The sequence below is a fragment of the Meleagris gallopavo genome, chromosome 9 (assembly GCF_000146605.3).
Source record: "Meleagris gallopavo isolate NT-WF06-2002-E0010 breed Aviagen turkey brand Nicholas breeding stock chromosome 9, Turkey_5.1, whole genome shotgun sequence".
Classification (NCBI taxonomy): Eukaryota; Metazoa; Chordata; class Aves; order Galliformes; family Phasianidae; genus Meleagris; species Meleagris gallopavo.
In genome coordinates, this window is record NC_015019.2 from 12792161 (window position 1) to 12812976 (window position 20816).

At 39.2% G+C, this 20816-nt stretch overlaps 1 protein-coding gene across 1 annotated transcript in view; it reads left to right on the top strand.

The window, feature by feature from the left end:
- The window catches only part of ATP7A (ATPase copper transporting alpha), a 23777-nt gene extending 8475 nt beyond the window's left edge, over positions 1-15302 (top strand). Inside the window, 20 exon segments of the mRNA XM_031554680.1 lie at positions 355-555; positions 1582-1745; positions 2284-2445; positions 3005-3029; positions 3032-3080; positions 3253-3478; positions 3928-4161; positions 4589-4680; positions 5046-5173; positions 5355-5509; positions 5835-5969; positions 6816-7010; positions 7203-7385; positions 7699-7912; positions 8588-8734; positions 9187-9329; positions 9638-9841; positions 10377-10494; positions 11031-11133; positions 11923-15302. Coding sequence (XP_031410540.1) covers positions 355-555; positions 1582-1745; positions 2284-2445; positions 3005-3029; positions 3032-3080; positions 3253-3478; positions 3928-4161; positions 4589-4680; positions 5046-5173; positions 5355-5509; positions 5835-5969; positions 6816-7010; positions 7203-7385; positions 7699-7912; positions 8588-8734; positions 9187-9329; positions 9638-9841; positions 10377-10494; positions 11031-11133; positions 11923-12199 — 3155 coding nt within the window. The 3' untranslated portion in view covers positions 12200-15302.
- Positions 15303-20816: the final 5514 nt, after the last annotated feature.

Here is a 20816-nt window from a genome sequence, read left to right on the forward strand (position 1 = left end):
AAAAAAACCCATACATTAATTACCAACTCCATCAAAGCAACTGATACTGACATCACAGACTCCTCATTAATAAAATAGTCAAATTTTAATTTTCTGGCATGAGGATGGGGGAAAAAATTTGCCTGTTTTTGGTTGGTATCGCTTCAAGTGTACAAATCAGTGCTATATTTTTAACACGGCACTCTAAGCCTAAGTTTGATCATTTTCTGGCAAGGTTTAGAGTCACTCTGTTGTTGATGCAAGATGTACTTTTTTTGTCTGAAAATATACGTGTAGTAATGCCTTATGTAGTCCCAAGTCATAGTTAATTTCATCGTTTATATGTAATGACACAAATTTCAATCTCTTTTTCAGAAAAGACAGAACTGCCTGTGGGAGTAACTCAGTCCACACCCAAAGAGCAACTGGAATCTACTATGCCTACCTCCAAAATGTTACAGAGCATTGTTGCTAAACAGGAGTCCAAGAGCTTGTCAAAGTGCTACGTCCAAGTCACAGGAATGACATGTGCTTCATGCGTAGCCAACATTGAGAGAAATTTGAGAAGAGAAGATGGTCAGTATGATCTGTTACACTTCTAAGCATTTTTTTGTAAAGAGCACATTTAATTTTTGTACTGTGCTTGTAATTGATGGGTTGTCAAAAGAAGTACTGTTGAAACAAATTTCTTAAGAGAGAACATGGCCTGCTTGCAGTTGGTTCATAGGATGAGAAGAGAATGTAATTCTTGGTTCTGTGTTGGCATGCTGGCTGGTGACTGCCTTGCAAAAGCAGGAGCTGGGTTACTCTAAAGAGAATATACAGACATCAAATATGAATTCTCTTGAAACTGAAACAGATCTCTTCTATTGGTATGACTTGCCCAGATCTGCAAACCAAAAACCAGAAGCATTTGTGTCTGTATTACAAATGGAACTATTAGAGAATGACAGTATTAGTATGGATTAAAGAGAGGTAAGCTAATTTTAGCTTTGCAAGTCAGGACAGCGATGTCTTTCTGTCAGAGTGTATATTTGCAGGAACACATAGTTGCGTAAGTATAATGAGGAGTCGTCATTATAGACCGTGCTTAATTATCATAATGAAGATGGATATATTCCAAGGTAACCTGGAATATTGTTTTTCCATCCTAAAAGCTTTTTGTACTTTCCTTTTAACTTAGTACAGTAAGATGGCACGTTGTTAGATCTACACTTTCAAAACATGTTCATTCAAATTCTCTTTTGAGCAAAGGGAATTTTGAAATGCTATAATTAAATCAGAAAAATAGGCTGAAGTATATGTTAGAAGGCTTTTTCGTAAGTGGGTCATCTTTTCTTACAGAGTAAATTGATTGATTGTAATTAAACGGTAAACATGAGCTGCATGTTTTTCAGTTGCAGTAGGACTTTCATCATTCACCTCTGTGCTCCCAAGCTTTTGCACTGTTGATGCATCTTGCAGAAATGCTTATGTTTTCACATATATGTACCTGAAATATGGTAGATTTCTCAACTGCGATGGATTGCTGTTGTGCTGTTACATTATCATAAACACAGGTCTGTCTTAAACGTCAACTATTTTCACATCCTTCTTTTCTAGGAATACATTCCGTACTTGTTGCCCTAATGGCAGGAAAGGCAGAAGTGAGGTATAATCCTGCTGTCATACACCCTTCAGCTATTGCAGAGCTCATACGAGAACTGGGATTTGGAGCGACCGTGATGGAAAGCAGTGGTGAAGGAGATGGAATTCTGGATCTTGTTGTAAGCTAGTAATTAAAAACAGCTACCTACCCTTGTCTTTATCTATTGAACATGATTTTGTAATCATTTTGTTCTTAATGTTTGAAAAATATAATAGAGCTTAATGTAAAAAAATAAAATTCAAACCATAGGAGTGCGTTAGGTATGTATCAAAAATTGTGTATTGATTTTAAGGTTGTCCTTCAGACTATGTTGGCTCAAACTACTATGCTGAAGTCAAAGAGAAATACCCCTGTATTTTGGTGGAGTTATTCTGTATATTGCAGGATTTGTCTATTTATTATTTTGTAGCTGAGTCTAGCCCAGAGGTCCTAGCTCTGAGTATGAAGAGGCGGCAGAGGTTCAGCAGAGCTTAATAACTAAGTCTTCCTCTGTAGTGCTCTCATCCTTCATAAGTGATCCTCCAGTCTTGCCGCTTCAGACCCCAGACATAAGCAATAAGTAGGTCAGGGTACTTATGAGCACATTTTCTTTTCCCATTTCCTAAAGATGCATTAACTTTTTGCTTTGATGACTAAAGGAAATCTTTATTTTACAGGTGAGAGGAATGACATCTGCTGCTTGTGTGCACAAAATAGAATCCACCCTTATGAAGACTAATGGTGTTTTATACTGCTCAGTAGCTCTTGCAACCAACAAAGCACATATTAAATATGATCCTGAGATTATAGGTCCTCGAGATATTATACAAGTGATAAAGGTTAGTTTTGTGAAGGCACCACATCTGATAAAATAACTGATGTTTTTTGAATAGTTTCATACTCCACAACAGAGGGGAAAACTATCAAAGGGAAAAAATTCTGGTCCACCACTGTCTTGCTCTCAGTGCAGATTTCTGCAGATAATGTGAGCGTTCTCACAGCTCAGAAACAATGCTCCATTAAAGAGAGAGATTGGGAAAGCCAGGCTGTGTGAAGATAACCTGTAGTTTTGCAGGAGAGTAAAACACTATAGCAGAAGAGAAATAAGTTTCTTGACATTGTCCCTCATTTTCTATACTTCAGGAATAATCATTTTTTGAAAGTCACATTTTAGACTTGCATCTTAATATTTTAGAAAAGTTGACTTCTGCATCAGGCTAACTTCTTAAGTTGACCTGTGCAGGGATAAAAGCAGTCATCTCAAAATGTTAATAAAACAAATCATTTGATTTGTTGTGCAGGCTGCGCTATCAGTAATACGTGCATAAGTTATTAAGAGTGCAGTCAGTCTTTAAAAAGTCACTGTTCTCATTTAATTATTTATTTATTTCTCCTTAGGATTTAGATTTCACAACTGCTTTAGTGAAAAAGATAGATCTGCTAGTCATCTAGATCACAGACAGGAAATAAGGCAGTAAGTATTCCTGAATATATTTAGATTATATATAAACATCTTTGCTTTTTTGGTCTATTTTCTCTTTTAGTAAAGTTTATTAAATTTTGTTAGTTTGTAAGGACTTGCTAGTTAAAATGTTATTCAGCACTTGACAGCAAAACAAATGTATTTATTTATTTTTAAACCTAAGGTGGAGAAGGTCTTTTTTTGTGAGTCTGATTTTCTGTATTCCTGTCATGGCGATGATGATTTACATGATGGTTGTGGACAGTCAACTCTCAGATGCTCACAGACATCTCAACATGAGTAGTGAGGAAATGGAGGCCATTCACTCCTCTATGTTCTTAGAACACCAGCTCCTGCCAGGACTGTCTGTTATGAACTTTCTGTCATTCTTACTCTGTGTCCCTGTACAGGTAAGTGGCAATATGACAACTCCAAGTTTGTTGGGGTTAGACATTCGAGATGAGAAACAATGGGGAAATTAAATTTGACAAGTGACTGTTCGTACACTAGAGGAAAATACCACTGCTGCTGCTAACATAAACAGTGCTGGGGTCTGTTAAGGACGGGTCAATCAAAGTGTGTGGGTGCTATGCGGTCTGACAGCATCTGAGGCAGCTTGTCTAGCTGTAGCCAGTGGGCATGGGAAGGAGCTGGTTGAGCTGCATGGAGGTGAGGTGATCTGGGAATACTGAAGGGAAGATCTAAGATCTGGATCTTGAGCAGAGACAGGACTTTGTTCAGTAAGTGACAGAGAAGACAAATGACCAAAAAAAACACCAAAACTGCTTCTCAGAAAAATACTGCTGCTGTGTGTTACAAATATGTGTACAGAATATAACAGGTGCCGTTACTGTTACAGATATTTGGAGGCTGGCACTTCTATATACAGGCATACAAAGCATTGAAGCACAGAACTGCAAACATGGATGTGCTCATTGTTCTGGCAACCTCCATTGCATTCGTCTACTCATTTGTTATTCTTCTAGTTGCAATGGCTGAGAAAGCAAAAGTAAACCCTGTGACTTTCTTTGACACACCTCCCATGCTGCTGGCATTCATCTCGTTGGGCCGGTGGCTAGAGCACGTTGCAAAGGTAAGGGAAGTAAAAGTACTTCTGATGGGCAAAAAGAGCATAGCATGGCAGTTATATTTCAGTCAGTTCTCAGTAGTGATGGTAGAAGGCTGAAGTTTTGTGCTGCGTATAGTACATAGTAAACATTTGTTCTCGACGTCACTGAATGGAAAGCACCATATCTACAAGCTATAGGACACTGAGTATAATTTCAGAATGGTGCATACCTTATAAAATATCAGATGCAAAAGCCTTGTTATATTTTTTTATCCTTTTTTTGTTATAAAATCATCTTCAGTAACTGAACTAGTAAAAAATGTGAAGTAATACAAGTCTATTTTCAGAAAGTATTTTCTTAAGAGTAAATTGCAGCATATGAAGTTGTCGTTTACCCTACTTTTTTTTTTGCAATACCATAGTCAGAAAAATATGAAAATTATTATTCTAGGGTAAAACTTCAGAAGCACTGGCAAGACTAATTTCATTACAAGCTACTGAAGCAACTATTGTTACCTTGGGCCCCGATAACATTCTCTTAAGGTATCTTTGTCATTTGCATTTTCTGTTGTTCCATTTTTGTTGATAATATATTCACAGACAAATGTTATAACTCTGTAGGACTGTGAAGAAAATGACTTCAGATTTGCTGGCAGATTTGTATTTGAAAATGTTAAAATGCAGAAAAGTAAACGCTACTGCAATTGGCTTTATTGGAATCTTACTAATTTTTGCTAATAAGGAAGTAAGTGGATTTACTCAGCTGGAAGATAACATATGATAGGCTTAGTGCTCTGTAAAACAGCCTTTGTTAAGCTAACAGTGTTAACTAGTGGAATTATGCTTTATGTATAGTGCTTTTGCCTGGGTGGTTTCAGTTAACAATCGCTTGTTTAAAAACTCTCCAGTGAGGAGCAAGTTGATGTTGAGCTGGTTCAGCGAGGTGATGTTGTCAAAGTGGTGCCAGGAGGCAAATTCCCAGTGGATGGTCGTGTTATTGAAGGACACTCTATGGTAGACGAATCTCTTATCACAGGTGAGCATTTATTTTGCTAGCAAATATAAACAAATCAGCAACTATAATTTTTGTTTTCTTTTAAATGAATCTGAAAAAGAAAAGTTGAAACTTTCTTTTTAATATAAGAGTCAGTAGTTATTATCAGAAATAACATTGCTGCAAAAGCTCCATTAGTTACCTGTTGTTGACCTTTCCTTAGGTGAAGCGATGCCTGTGACTAAAAAGCCTGGCAGCACAGTTATTGCTGGTTCCATTAATCAGAACGGATCACTGCTGATTTCAGCAACCCATGTTGGAGCTGACACAACTCTTTCACAGATTGTTAAACTTGTGGAGGAGGCCCAGACCTCAAAGGTAGAGTGGTATAAACCTAAGCGTTTGGGTTTTGTTGTAGCTGGGCATCAGCACACCAAGTTGTTTGCAAAATGGCTAAGGTTGGTTAGATTTGAATTGCAGCTGGACCATGAATTTTGGTTTTGACTTTTTTTTAAACCGAATGAAAACTTTTATATGATCCACTGTTTCAAATCTCATCATCTTACAGAGTAGATATGTAATTACAAAGCATGGTTTGCCAAATGTGCTGAGATTTTGTTTATGATTACGTTTGTGTCTGAAGGCGTAGAAGACAATAAGTATGGTGTTGATGGAGCTGACGCTTGTTTTTTCTTTTTCCTAGGCTCCTATACAACAATTTGCAGACAAAATTAGTGGCTACTTTGTTCCTTTTATTGTAGTTGTCTCCGTGGTTACCCTCTTTGCCTGGATTATAATTGGATTTGTGGATTTCGAAATAGTAGAAAAATATTTTCTGGTAAGTCAGTCTCCTTAAGTGACTACTGAAATATTTCACATATAATAAGCCTACAAATCTATTAGGCTGCAGCAGTCCCATTTTTAGATGATTCTTGCAGGCAGTTGGGTGGAAATGCATGAAATTAAAGTATATTCATCCCTCTAATTTATATCTATTTTGTACTGTAACTTCGCTCTGACATTTTCACATACAGAGTATTCAGTAATTAATCAACTCGTGAAGGTTAGTTTTTAAAAACTGAACAGAAAAACTAAATTGGGAAACCTCAAGGTTTAGTTTTCCTTCTTTGTGGGGGGGAAAAAATCCTTTGCATCATAGGCTCCAATTCTAGTTTTCTTAGCATAGCTATGTGTAAATTCACCTTTGAAATCAGGGGAATTCATATTCCATGCAAATGGCAGAGGAGGATGAGAATCCTGATTTGTACCTTGGATTTGTTTAGCTCTCGGGTTTTTTTGTGGACTAGATTTCCAGTCAGGATGTATTAGTTGCAGGAGAACAATCTTCATGTCTTTGTTATGGCATAAACTCTTGATGAGGTATATTGTATCAAAGTTCAGAAGAGCTGTCATAACGTGTGGTCCTTTATTTAAGAAAATGTCTTATCAATAAAACAAGTCAGGAGCGTAGGCCGTATATAACAAAGTTTAGATACTAATAATGAATTTTGTAGTTAATCTTAGCTTGGCATAATTTTTCCTGTGCTTTCAGTTTTAATACTTCATCTTGCACGTTTGCAATTTTTGCTCCTTTTTTCTTTTTACATCAAGGGTGATGTGTAGTTAAATACATTGTTTTCATTGCTGAATTTCCTTTGTAAATAAAACGAATTTCTGTCACTAGGGTTACAATAAGAGCATTTCTGCAGCTGAAGTGATAATCCGCTTTGCATTCCAAGCCTCTATCACAGTCTTGTGTATTGCATGCCCCTGTTCCCTGGGGTTAGCAACCCCAACGGCTGTGATGGTTGGTACTGGAGTAGGAGCTCAGAACGGCATACTGATCAAAGGAGGAGAACCATTAGAGATGGCACATAAGGTAAGAAATGTGGGTTTGTTGTATGTAAGCTCTGAAGGCTGGTAGCAGTAGCATTTTGCCAGTTCCTGCCTGAGCAGAGTTCTACATCTTTGTAAGTAGCAAATTAGAAAGTCTGATTAAAAATGAGGTTTTCTAAGCTAGCTGTACATTGAATCTTTTTTCACTGAATGATGTCTTCCTGTTTTGCTGCAGGTAAATGTGGTTGTATTTGACAAAACGGGTACAATTACCCATGGAACTCCAGAAGTGATGCGTGTGAAATACCTAGTAGAGAGTAATCGACTGCCACATAATAAAATGCTGGCAATTGTGGGAACTGCAGAGAGTAACAGTGAACATCCTCTCGGAGCAGCAATAACAAAATACTGCAAAAAGGTAAACTGCATAGGCAAAATTGTTTGTATTACAGATAAACCTCTCTTGCATGAATTGATAAGTACAAATGGTCTTGAGTCATTTAGAAAATGATTGATATATTCAGATGGAATACTGAAAATTGTGAGGCCATTGTAAATCCCTTGATCGTATTCTGGATCTACTGGATACTCACATTTACATTTTGATTATAGATTGAATGTTTCTCTGCTCTCCTGCTTAGATTACACTTTAACTTGCGAATTTTGTAAATGTTGCATGCTTCTATATATTTAAATTTCTATGCTTTTTTTCTGTTTTTTTTTTTCTGAAGGAACTGGGTTCAGAAACCCTTGGGACATGTACAGATTTTCAGGTAGTTCCAGGCTGTGGCATTAGCTGCAAAGTCACCAATATAGAACCACTGCTCTACAGGAAAAATAAAATGGTTGAAGAAAACAATATTAGAAATGTGACACTTGTAAAAGTTGAGGAACATGTGGAGGAATCGGTGCAGCCTGCTCTGATTATTGATGCTGACTTACCAAGTAAGCTGACTCCAGTTCATAGATTAAATGTATTGCAAGACACACCTTTGGTTTTGGATCTTAGTCAGGATCCTTAAGAATGAGATTCTTTTCTCTCTGCCTTGGAAAACTGGGCTTGCATCAAGTCACCTATGAAATAGAGTTGGCCATTCCTTTATTTCATGGTCACACATCACTCGGATATTTGGATAAAAACATTCTGTTGGTATAAGTACAACTGAAGTTATTAACTATGGAGTGGGAAAATCATGGGGAATTGTCTCTTAGCTCTCTTTTCTTTACTTACTAGTTTCATCCCAAGTTACTATTTGCTAACCAAAATCGTGTTTATTTGCATATCTGACTGTTTTTCAATCAAGAGCAGCTCATTGTTAGATCTTTCAACTATTAGAACATTAAATTAAAAGCACCAAGAAAGAGACTTTTTCCTTTACTGTCCCATGACCTGTGATTCTTCACCCACCAAAGTAGTAATTACCTATTGCTGATGAAATGTTAGCAGTGTTCTTGTCATGAGCACCTGAAAAGATAGATTGAAGGGGAAAAGAAGTCTCTTTCAATATTGTTTAAGTTCTTCACTTATATTTCAGTGCATACTGAGAGAGCATGAGTAGGACTAGCTGGCAGGAAGCTTCCTAATTATCTGTATGATGGCAAGAGTTTTTCTTCTTTCAGCTGCAGTTACTTCTCAAAAATACTCTGTTCTCATTGGTAACCGGGAATGGATGAACAGAAATGGCCTTCTTGTTAAAAATGATGTTGACAAAGCCATGATTGAGCATGAGAGGAAGGGTCGCACAGCAGTTCTCATAGCTGTTGATGGTAAGTTCATTACCGTCTCCTTCGTTCAGAGGCTGATTAGTCACCAGATAAATAGAAACTGATAAGTAGTAATGCCTTAACAGTTACACCTGAAGTAGACTAATGGGATGAAAAGACATGATTAGCTAAGTTCTGAAACATTTTCATATGAGAAAACCTCTTCCTGCCTTTCTCGGTTGAATAGGAGGTGTGAATTTAAGGTAAAGACTTGAAGGAGAGCAAAGTAGAAGAAAGAAAGAAGAAAACAATTCTTTTGTTGTTGGACAGTCTGTACTCTGTGGCATTAAACTGCTGCCCCAATAGCTCATATTATCATAGTTTATATTCCACCTTTTGTTGTCAATAGCAGTGTTTCTGCAAGTGGTTTTACTAAAGAAAATGTTACTTCCTTTCTCCCATCACAAACCCCCCCCAAAAAAACCACTTACTACAAACTCCTTTGTGTTTTTAAGGAGTGCTGTGTGGCTTGATAGCTATTGCTGATACTGTAAAACCAGAAGCTGAGCTGGCAGTTTACACTTTGAAGAATATGGGTTTAGAAGTTGTTCTAATGACTGGTGACAACAGCAAAACAGCAAGATCCATCGCCTCTCAGGTAAGCAGTTAGGTCTGTGTTGTGGTTTGAAGCTTGCTACATCCCACTTACAGAACAGATATTGTCATGCTGCTACTGCATGTGGCTAGCATGGAAATGTGTGGTGAAAAATGTTAATGTATAGCTGAATAGGAAGGGGGACTGAAGAATCCTTTTTGAATGGGAGTAATGTTAGCTTTGAAATAAGACTTATTTTCATATCAGATGGGTTTGGTCTTTGGCTTATGAGCATGACATTCAGACTCTAATAATGTGATAGCTAGTGAAAAAGCTATTCTTGTTCTCTCTCTCTTTACCCCTCCCCATAGGTTGGCATCTCTAAAGTGTTTGCAGAGGTTCTTCCCTCTCATAAAGTGGCCAAAGTGAAACAATTACAGGATGAAGGAAAACGGGTGGCCATGGTTGGAGATGGTATCAATGACTCCCCAGCACTTGCTATGGCTAATGTGGGAATTGCTATTGGCACAGGTACTGATGTAGCTATTGAGGCAGCTGACGTGGTTCTCATTAAGGTAAGAAAGAAGAGTGTGTGATATAATTTCAGTTGCATTGGTGTAGCGCCTTCATAAACAATTATAATTAGGTTTTGTCTTTGTCTTGATGTACTTGTCCTATGAAGAAATTCTGTCCTTATTTTCTGGCTACAAATGTGGGGGCAGTTAGAGCTTGGGAGTTGGCCAAAGAACTAAGAAGTGAGGTGACTTTTGGCAGTAGTGAGTTATATTTAAGGAACGTATGGGAATATCTCCAATGTTATAGTCACTTCTTCCCACATATCAACAATACCTTGACAGAGAGGTAAGCATCTAGAGCTGTACCACGTAGATGGTGCTGTGTATGTTCATTTGGGTTGCGGGGACGTCTGGAATAAAATTGGTGCTCATTGTATGAGCTCTATGCAGACACAACAGATCAACCTACAGAAAGTTCAGCACATGTAGTTTGTTAACATCCAGTACGTGGCAGTTAGCTTTAAAATGGGAGTATGGTGATGCTGCATGTGTATGCTTTTTATCTCTGACATCCCCAATAAATGTTAACTTCCAGGATGACTTGATGGATGTGGTAGCAAGTATTGATTTGTCAAGGAAGACTGTCAAAAGGATCCGGATCAACTTTGTCTTTGCTCTAATTTATAATCTTGTTGGAGTTCCCATAGCTGCTGGTATGTGAATGTTTACCTGTGATAATAAAATTGTGCTTAATCATTAGATGACAGCAATTTGTTTTTGTGTGGAATAGAATCCATTTTCTTGCTTTCTAACTGACATTTAGTACAGAGTTCTGTGCCTACAGAGTGTGCAGTGATGTATTTGTGCATTGTCCTCTCTGATATTACAGCTATTATAGATGCATCTAGCACATACAACTGACTTAAAATAAACTGTTCATTTAGTGAGCCCGATCTTGTGAACAAACGTTTTTCTGAAGGCTGGCAAGACGTGCCTACTTCTGTATGCCATACTGTATAAACAACATACTCAGATGTATTCACTTATGGGTTCTGCCTGAGCTAGAATATAAGTGTTCACATTAAGTATTTGTCATTTAACACTATACTAAAAGTATATTCATAAATATAATTGAAATGGAACTAAAATTAGACAGTTTAGTGGAGTTTTGTGTTTTTACAGAAGACAGTGGATTCGTACTTGGAGAATGCCATGTTCCTGCCCTGAACTCATCATTTTCTTTTTCCAGGTGTGTTCTTGCCCATTGGTTTGGTTTTGCAGCCCTGGATGGGATCTGCAGCAATGGCTGCCTCCTCCGTTTCTGTTGTGCTTTCTTCTTTGCTGCTAAAGATGTGAGTACGAACAACGTTGTTATTTGTAGTTTAGATTTGAAGCTCAGACCTTTTTCTCTAAGTGGTTGAAAATGAACATGGGACTATGACACTATGACATGTGAAACTTCTTTCAACTTTTGCACGTCTGTGGTGGGTTTTCTTTTTACTTGAAGAGTAATCAGACCAAAAATGTTTCAGACATAATGTTTAAAAATGTAATTTCTATCATGAAGAGAACTGTAAAAATCAGAAGCGTTCAAAATTTAAAATTCCTTAGTGCCCTTTGTATATTTTGGAGGAACCTCAGCACGTGTGATTTCTGAGAAGTGAGTCTCCCAAAGCAATTCAACTGTACACAGTGCAGCAGCACTGGGGATTGTTGATACATAAACTAAGCTGCATTTATGAATGAACAGTTTGTTCTTTGCTTCGCAGTTAGGAGCACTGGAGTAGGAATGGTGTTCTTTGCAGTTCAGTTAACATGTAGGGTTTCCGAGGAAGCAGAATAGAAGAGCTGGTCCGCTCACAGTAGATGTGCTTTGCTGATACGTGTTTTGCAGATGCTCAGCATCACTAAAGCAGTTCAGTACTGAGTGGTACATGTCTGCTTTACCTGTTCTGCATCCTGGCCAAAAAGCACCAAGTTAACTTCTTGTTATATAGTAGCTTTGCAGAATCTGGAACTTTTATCACTGTATAGTAAATCGTATTATAGATGTGCATGATAATAGCTAGCTTCTTTCCATATTTTAGTGTCTGTTACTTCAACCTAAGACATGCTGGCCTTCTATTTCTTCCTTTCTTTAGGTACCAGAAGCCAAGTTCTGAGAAACTGGAGCTCCGAGCCCATGGCCAAATGAAGCAGAAGAGCCCATCAGAAATCAGTGTCCATATTGGAATTGATGAAACTGGGACAGGCACTCGTAAGCTGAGTTTAATGGATCGAATAATCAATTACAGCAGAGCCTCTATAAATTCTCTCTTTTCTGATAAGCGGTCAGTGAACAGCATGGTTCTTAATGAACCGGATAAGCACTCGCTGTTGGTGGGAGGTTTTGGAGAAGATGATGACACAACGTTATGAATGATTTCCAAAAGGAAGAGAGAGAGAGGAAGCAGCAAAATGGAAAAATAATCGAAACAACCTGAAAACTGCCTACGGGCTTGTGCAAGCAAAGATCATTTCTGGATGTCGTTACAGATGCTTTTCTGCCTTTCTGGGGTTTAAGTTTATCTATACAGGTATTTCTTCTTTAATGTAAAAAACAAGTTTATTTCTAGTGGCCTTTTAGTGTACTTTTTCTTTTGTTAAGCTAGACTTTCCAAAAAAAAAAAAAAAAAGGCAGAAGCTTGCAAATAGAGCTGTGTTTACGTGAAGCTTGAAGTGCAGCATCTTCTGGTAGAATGTCAAAATACGGTTAAGGAAACTAAAGAACCAGAAATGTGTGTTCCAGCCTTTTAACGGGTTTCTTTATACACAGTCAGGTTTAATACTGTGTTTAAAAAAAATTACAAATTGCCACATTTGTAAAATACTGAAAGTTCTGTGTTTGCAGATAGATGTGCCTTACTTAAAAACTTGTAGGACTGCTCTTGTTTCCATAGCCTGCATTGTACCAGAAATCATTCCTCTCGAATGCCACCATCTCTTTTATAAATGTCTGGTTCCAACTTTTCTCGCGCCTAGTTTCAAAACATCTCTCTGTTGGATAGATGACTGAGAGATTTAGTGATTGCTTCCTAACATCAGGTTAAGCCTGGGTTTAACACCTTGCCCTGGTACACTCCTACAAAGATTGTGTGTTTGAAGATAGAATGGGCTTGGAGACTTGCTCTTTCTCAACTCACAATCTCTTCAACAAAGATCTGAGCATATGAATGTGATGTGCTGTTTGCTGAAATGCTTAGCTTTTAAAAAGGCAGCAATGTAGCCAGTGCTTACTGCCAAAATCAACTAGCACTCCTTAAACAAGCCAGAGTAGTTTGGTGTCACACAGACTACCTTTAAAATATTTACAGTTCAGTCTCTGGGGATATGTAACCTCGTTGAAGAATTTATTATTTTTCAGATACTGCACTAACACCAGTTGCCTGTAGAGATAAGTGGGGCAGGAATGGTCCAGAATCTGCTCCATCAATCCAAACCTTTTTAGTTTGGGATGTTCAGATTCAGGCTTTGTGAATTAAGACCAACTTCATTTGTTACAGAACTGAAATCTCAAAATGCAAGTTTTGATCATTTAATCATGAATATTAAAATTAAAAATATTCTCAATGAGAACTAAAGTTGGTGTTCATCACCCAGTAGCTAGCTACCTTTTTGGTACTTAGTAAACCTTGTTTTTAAATCCTGTGCTGAGACAGCAATCTAAAACCATTATTAAGTTCAATACTGTTGAATTTAATCATAAGATACAATTAATGGTGTAAACATGTAATTCCAAATAGTGCCACTAGAAATGTAATATCCAATTCAGAATAGGACAGGAATCTCTGTAATGGTCTAATTTTTAACTCAGTCTGTGAATGCATAGATTGTGCACGTAATAAGTCAAAAGCAGTTTTTACTACTTTTTTTTTTTTTTTTTCTTAACTACCAGGAAAAATACCAGTGTGTAAAAACAACAGAACTGTGCTGTGGGTTATGTTGTCGTTAGTAGATCGGTATCCTTGTTATATTGCAGTGAGGACAAAAAAATTGATTGCTGCCACTAATTTAATTACGAGAAAGAAATAAAATATTTCTTTCTCAGAATTAGGCTCTTAATATCTCTACCTGAGTACAGGTTTTCACTCCCATTAGGTTGTGTGTATATGTTGTGTTAAGAAATTCTGAGATGCACTACTGCGAAGCCATTTCATGAAGATGTTTTTCTTGGTTTTCAGCAGCAAAGCTATTTCTTTCAAACTGGATACTTACCTAAAGGCCAACAGAATGCTCTCAAGCAGCTTTTTGTGCTTTAAGGCTGTGCAAACTGTTTCCAAAGATTTCAGTTGTCGTCTTAATCCGTGTTCATTCTCAGTGTTGTTCTCAGCAAGATTTTGCAGATGAAACAGGAAATGTTTAGCAAGTTATTGTCTGAGTTTTGCTGATAACGGGTCATCTAATTCACAAAGACACAAGGCATTCTTTCAGGTGAGTTTCACTGCTGCGGGTGCTGCTCCAGCCCTGCTGTGGTGCATGCGGTCATTAAGTGAGAGACATCTGCTCTTACTGCAGGAGATACAGCAGTTACATGGGGTCACATCCCTGCTCGGTAGATAAAGCAGCATGAGGAGTTTGTTCCATTCTTTCAAAATATATTTCTAGAGATGGTATGGGTAGAAACCAAACCTCTGAAAGAAGCTTACATGAAGTGATGCCTCTTCCTCACAGCACTGGTCAGGAAGTCCTTTTCAATCCAGTTTTCCTCCATAAGAAAACCTGCCTGTAGATGTCTTTTGAACTTGAATTTAGTACACAGTGCATTTGAGTGTAGCATAACTGATTAAGGAAGTCCAGGTCTTTGAGAACAGTTTGTCTGTGCAACCCTGCTTCTCACTCTCCTAATGTGTAATATTGACTTGCAGAAAGCTTTTCTTGTGATGAAAATATCTTGTAAGGTGCTTTACAGTGAAAAACCAAAATATTTTTCAGTTTGAATGTACAGTGCAAGTGAAATAATGTGGGAGGTAAATGTGTTCTTAAATGTAAATGTTTTACATGTAAGTCCCTTACTCCTCTTGTAGACTGAATTCAAGAATTTAAAATATCTCTTGGAAACATAGTTACAAATGGAATTATGTATTACTCGTTTGTTTTGTTTTCTGTAACTATTTATAAAACCTGTTTTATTTAAATATATATATATATACACACACACTCTTAAGGCTTTAAGCATCACTCTGAATCTTACCAATAAAGTTTTAAAAGTGTAGACACTTGAAATTTTAAATGAAAAAGAATGTGAAGCTGGCAGAAGACAGTGAAAGCGAGCAATTTTATTTATTACAGATATTGCTTAAAACAAGTTCCATCCTAATGCTTTAAACTTGAATGGAAAAAAGAATGCTTTAATGGAATGTTAATTTAGTGCTGTTACATTTCTTTATATTGAGGAAAGTGCAGTTTCGTAATTCCTATTAAGATTGTGCCTCCATCACTACAGTGATAATTATAAACTGCATAATAAAAAATGTATCTTTAATAATGTTCTCTGATCTCCTTTAAATACTTTGTGTGCTGACTTCACAGATTTTGCAGCTAGCTGTTCAAAATTTGTTCCCATCCCTTCCTCCACACTAACAGCAGCAGGTTGAAGTGTGTGTATGAAAAGGATGATTCTGAAGACCTTTCATGTTGCATGCATTTCGTCTTCAAGTAAGAATTCACACTGAAACTGGAAAGGTGAAGCAGTATTGGTTTGTTTTGTTTTTGTTTTTCAGCAGCATGCCCAGCCTACTCGAAAGAGTGTGTTTTAGTGAAAGCTGGGAAATTAGGGAATAATCCTTATATAAAGAACATCACGTTAGTACAGAATGAGAGTAGTTGGTGTTGGAAGGCTGCTGAAGATTGTGAATGGAGCACAAGAAGTGCAGATCTCTCAAAGCAGGTGTCGGCCACAGCGGGTTGCCCAGTACTGAGTCTTGTCAAACCTTTTAGTGTCTCCACCGCCGCTCAGAGCAGGGGAAGGAAAAAAAAATAAAAGCTTTCCTATGTTGAGATGAAACAGGAATTCCTGTGTTTCAGTTTGTGCCTGTTGTGTTTTATCCTTTTTGCCTTTACTACTGAGAAGAGTCTGGCTGAAGCACAGTCATTCAGGAGTCACGCCATGTCTCAATGAAAAGTGCCAGGCATGAACCTGTGAGAAAAGCTCAGTTTGAGTACTCTTGTCTTTCTGTAGTGGAGATGGCCAGGCTCCATCCACAGAATGCTTCTTGGACTGGGCACAAATCCCCTGCAGCAGCACAGGAATTACTCTGATTGGTATTTGAAGAAATGAGGACTGGTAACTGAAGAAGGCTCCCTTCTCAGCTCTTCTGTCCAGCTGCCCTTTTTACTTCAGTGTAACCCTAACCTGGTCCTCATGCTCTGGTCTCTGGGTGGTGTTTTCTCCAGGATATTTTCTACTTTCCATTTGTCAGGATAGAAAAGGGGTACAAAGCCTGAAGTCCCACATAGTTGTGATCTTTCTCAGAGTGTTTCTCAAGCACTAGTCCTACGCACTTCTGTTTACAAGGACCTCTGGTTTCCTCCCTGCTGTGCCATGTCTAGCACATCCCTTACACCTGTCTGCTGGCAGATTGTCTGGGGTGCTTTTTCCTGGAGTTCCATGGTACTGTTTTATTATTTTCCTGGAAGAGTTCATCTGGTTTTCTGGATTGCTCAGGCCAGAGTCCTGCAAAGATCTGTTCTCCCCCCAGCTCCTCAGCTCATTTTTGCCTAGCCCTGAGCTAGTCTCACTTGGAGATGTTGAGGAGGTTTCTTATGCAATGCTGCATGATATATATCTCCCCTGTATCTCCTCCTTTAGTGCATACATTACTCTGAAAGTAATGCCTCCTTTTATCCTTGGAAACTATAAAAGCTGGTATGGACCCTGCTGTTTCTGTGTTGCAAGAAAAAGGTTGTTTTCTCTGGTCTGACTCTGGAAGTTGGAGCCTTCAGCTTAGGCGTGGTGTAGTAGTCAGAGTTGATGGTCTGTCTTGGTTCCAGGAAATCTAGAAGGATCACCTCTTTCATATCTTCTGTGTCACCACTGTTGAAATGCACCACCCACTACTTGGACTCCATAACCTTTCAGCAAGTGCCAATAAATGTCAGTAGGTGTCATTTTTTTCCATATGGAGAATTTCAGTTTTTTTCCCTTTGCTTCCTCAGCCCTTCCATGTCAGATGCCATTGTCAGACTGCCCCTCTGCTGCCATCTGTCCTGGCAACAAAACATAACGGGATCCTGGTGGGAAGGTTGCCCCTCTACTGCCATCCCACCACCATCTGCATCTTGACATTGTGAGCCAACAGAATAAAACAGGAGGCATTACTTTCAGAGCAACTCTCATGTTTGTTTTTAATCCCTGCCCAAGTGCTTTTATTTTAGTATAGCTTTTAATACAGCTAAGTTTATTTTAAATGCATTCTTCCCTGTTTTTTATCCAGCAGCGTTTTTAGAAAATGTCTCAGCAGAGCAGTCTGAGAGCCCTGAAGGTCAGGCTTTGAGGCAAAATTCAGCATCTGCCCGGATGCCAGAGCTGTGCTACTGTCAGTGTTCTTTTTTTCCTTCCAGTTAACTGGATAATTTTAGTAGCTATGAATTTGTATCATGTCTCCTAGATGACAAGTGAAAACCCCTGAAAAGGATAAGATTTTTGTATCCCATTAAATGCATAACTAAAATGAATCGCTGAACAAGAGCTTGAGAGCTGTGTGCATACTTGTCCAGACGCAAGAAAAGAGAGGGGACTTGTATAGATCAGGATTCTGCACAGAGCTGTGGTTGGCTGATACTTCTGAGAAATGGAAGAACATTCCTTGCTGTAAAATGCTTGAGTTCAAAATAGGTACAGTCTGCTGAGCCACCGAACTCAATAGGCATCTCCAGGGAACAGCGAACAGGCTGCAAATAATTGTGTCTTTGTCAGAGGCCTTATCTGCTGGAGCAGCAGAGCAGTCTCCCATCACCAGTTTCACAAGATAAAAGCAGCAAAGAAGGAAATCAGTGCTACCTTCTTTCTCCTCTGTTGTAACCTGTGCTTCCACAGCCTGCCTGCCCAGCTACGCGAACTTTGGTTTGTGCTCAAAGCAATTGTCCTCATTAAGGAGGTAAGAGAAACTGAGGCAAAAAGGACCAGATTTTTTCAGTGTTCAGCAGTCTGTGAGCAATTAACAAATCAACAAAGCAGGCATTACGTCACAAAGTTTAAGAGCAATTAAAGAAATGTATTAAAACATAGTAAAGCAAAGCAGAAAACAAAGTGAAAAGGATTAGGCAAAGAACACAGAGGGAGCGCCTGGCAGAGTCTGGGGAGGAATATTTGCAATGAGAGGCAGAAAAACCTTTTTTGTTGTTCCTTGCTGGAGCAGTGAAACCCAGGGCAAGCGCTGGCACACCATAACCGCCCAGTGAGCAATCGCGAAGCTTCTCCCAGGGGGCCCTGCTCCTTAAAACGCCTGGAAGCGGCATCTGCCGCACGGAAAGCCTGGGCGCACCGGGAGCCCCGCAGGTCCGTGCTTCTGTCGGTTCACTCTGCGTTCCGAACTGCACGATAACTTACGTTCTGTTCGCCGTCCAATCGATGACAGAGCTATTGGGGCAATAAGTGGGGATTTCTCTTTTTCTTATTTCCTGTTAGTTAAACTCATTTGTTGTCCCCTTTTTTGATTTAGTTAGGCGGTAATAAATGTCAAGAGCAAAACACAGCAGCTGGTTGAATTAAAACAGAGAAAAGTGCAGTTCAGGTTCCTTCCTGAACATCTTCCATTTCAAGGAGAAAGTTAAAAAGCACCCTCATAGCTTTCTTACAAAATTATTATCTTCAGAACTCCACTGAAACCTGTTGGGTTTTTTTAAGTATAAACTTAAACTGCAGACAGTAGTTCTAAAAACAGGATGGCTGCATCACGTGGTACAGAAGAAGACACAGATAACTGGCCTCCAAGCCCTTCTGTTTATTTCATTTAAACATGAAGGCAGGTGTAGAAAAGCCCACAGTCTGTCTAAACCTGCCACAATCTCATTCCTTTTGGTGAAACACAGCAGGCAGGATGGTGCAGATGATGGCTGTGTTCCTGAAAATTACAGTTTCTGTTTCATATTCTCAAAAATGACTTCCTAGGTGCTCACATCACATCCATTTTTCTTTTTTTTTTTTTTAATTATTATTTTAGTTTACCTGTTCTTTGCCCTCCTAAGTTTGTTGTATCAGTTACTTTAAAAGCACAGGTTTTGAACTGTTTGCACGGGCTTTTTTCTTTAAATATTTGCAGTATATTGTAGATATTTCACAACACAGGGAGGACAGAAAGGTGACTAAAACGTGGAAATGAGCTTTGAGTCTTGAACACACATCTGTAACGCTTCTCCTCTCTTTTATTTCTTGACAACGCACGCATTCCCGGCCATATCCCATTTGAAATTATATTCTTTCCCCCCCTCCCCAAGTTCTTATGTGACTTCCTCCCATCTTTTCCCTCCTGCCTGCTTCCTAACAAACGGAGAAAGAAACAAGCAAACATAAAACCTGAGTCCACCTTATAAATGATGGCTGCAGTGCTGCCCAAAACAACAGACCCTTACAGCTGCACTAAGCTTCTAATTTCAGATTATCAAAGACATTACACAGTACTGGCCTCTCACATGTATATATTTGTAGTGGAGTTAGTCCTAGTGAGTTGCATTTTATTGGTTGTTTTCTATTATTCTTATCCTTCTAGGATATTGCACTGGAAGCGCATGAACTCTATTAATATATTTCTATTCCTGTATTTCACTTCTATGTTGGAAATAGTTTTGAGGTATTTTTATTATTTGATTCTTTCCAAGTTCAGTCAAAATGACTTGTGTAGTCCTTTATTCCTGAGCACCCTCTGCTGAGGGCTAGCAAGAGCCTCACTGCCCCCTCTCCTTGAGCAGCTTTGCTATAGAACCGCCTTGCATCTTGTATTACTGCGGGTGCTCAGGTTACTGTGTGCATGCCATGCACTATGACATTTCTCCTTCATGCTTTTTTACTGCTAAGAGATGGCACACAAGCTTTTCAAAAGAAGGCCTTGTAATACTGAATGAATTCAAGTACTGAGGAAAGCAAATCTGGACTCTGGGAAAACTGAATTCAGGACCAGTTTGGAATATGATTCAATGGTGATCAGCACTATAGCATCAGTAGTGCTGGAGTGCCCAGCCTACTGGTGATACAGCGCTGCACTCTGGTCTCTGTCTTACAAGATCCCTGCTGGCTACTGGAGGTTCAGAGCAGGTTTACTAATCTGAACTTGCAGGAGGGGCCCTTGGATCCACTCTAGGTTTACTTTACAGTGAATACTGAGACCGTTATCTGAGCTATTTTAATTTGAACCCAGACTACGATTTAAAGTTATAGATAATGCCAGGGGGATTGGCAAATAAGTGGTTGTATGGATGTTTCTGACCTGTCTTGAGGCCTGTCCAGCTTCTCGGAGCCTTCAGACACCTCTCACTCCACAGGGCTCCTCAGCTTCTGCTCCAGCACTGGTGGGATGTTTCACTCCACACCTATGCGTTAGTTTTGCTCTCTGCATACCTTCATGTTTTGATTCTTTTAAGTGCACTTTTTTTGTGTCCTCTTTTTCGCTGTTGTGTTGCAGACTGCTCAGCCACGTGTAGCCCTGCCTTCAGCAAAGAGCAGAACAGCAAAGATCAAGCATTTGACTTGCTAACAGACCTTCCTCCACAAGTGTCTTGAGTGAGAATGGCAACGCATCAACCTGCCGGCCAACGTCAGCCCGAGCCACGAGCGGTCAGTTCTGCTCTTGGTCCTTCAGCCCCAGCCATGCTGCGGCTCAAGGCCCCTCTCCCGCGGGCACGTCTTCGCCCTTTCGGTAGAACTGGCCCTAAAATAACACCTGGAAGCATTCATTTCGATGAGACTGAATGAAGGGGGATTCATTTCAACGCAGCACCGCGAGGACGAGGCCCGAAGCGCCGCACGCCCCTCCTCACCCCGCGCCGCCCTCACGCGGCGGCA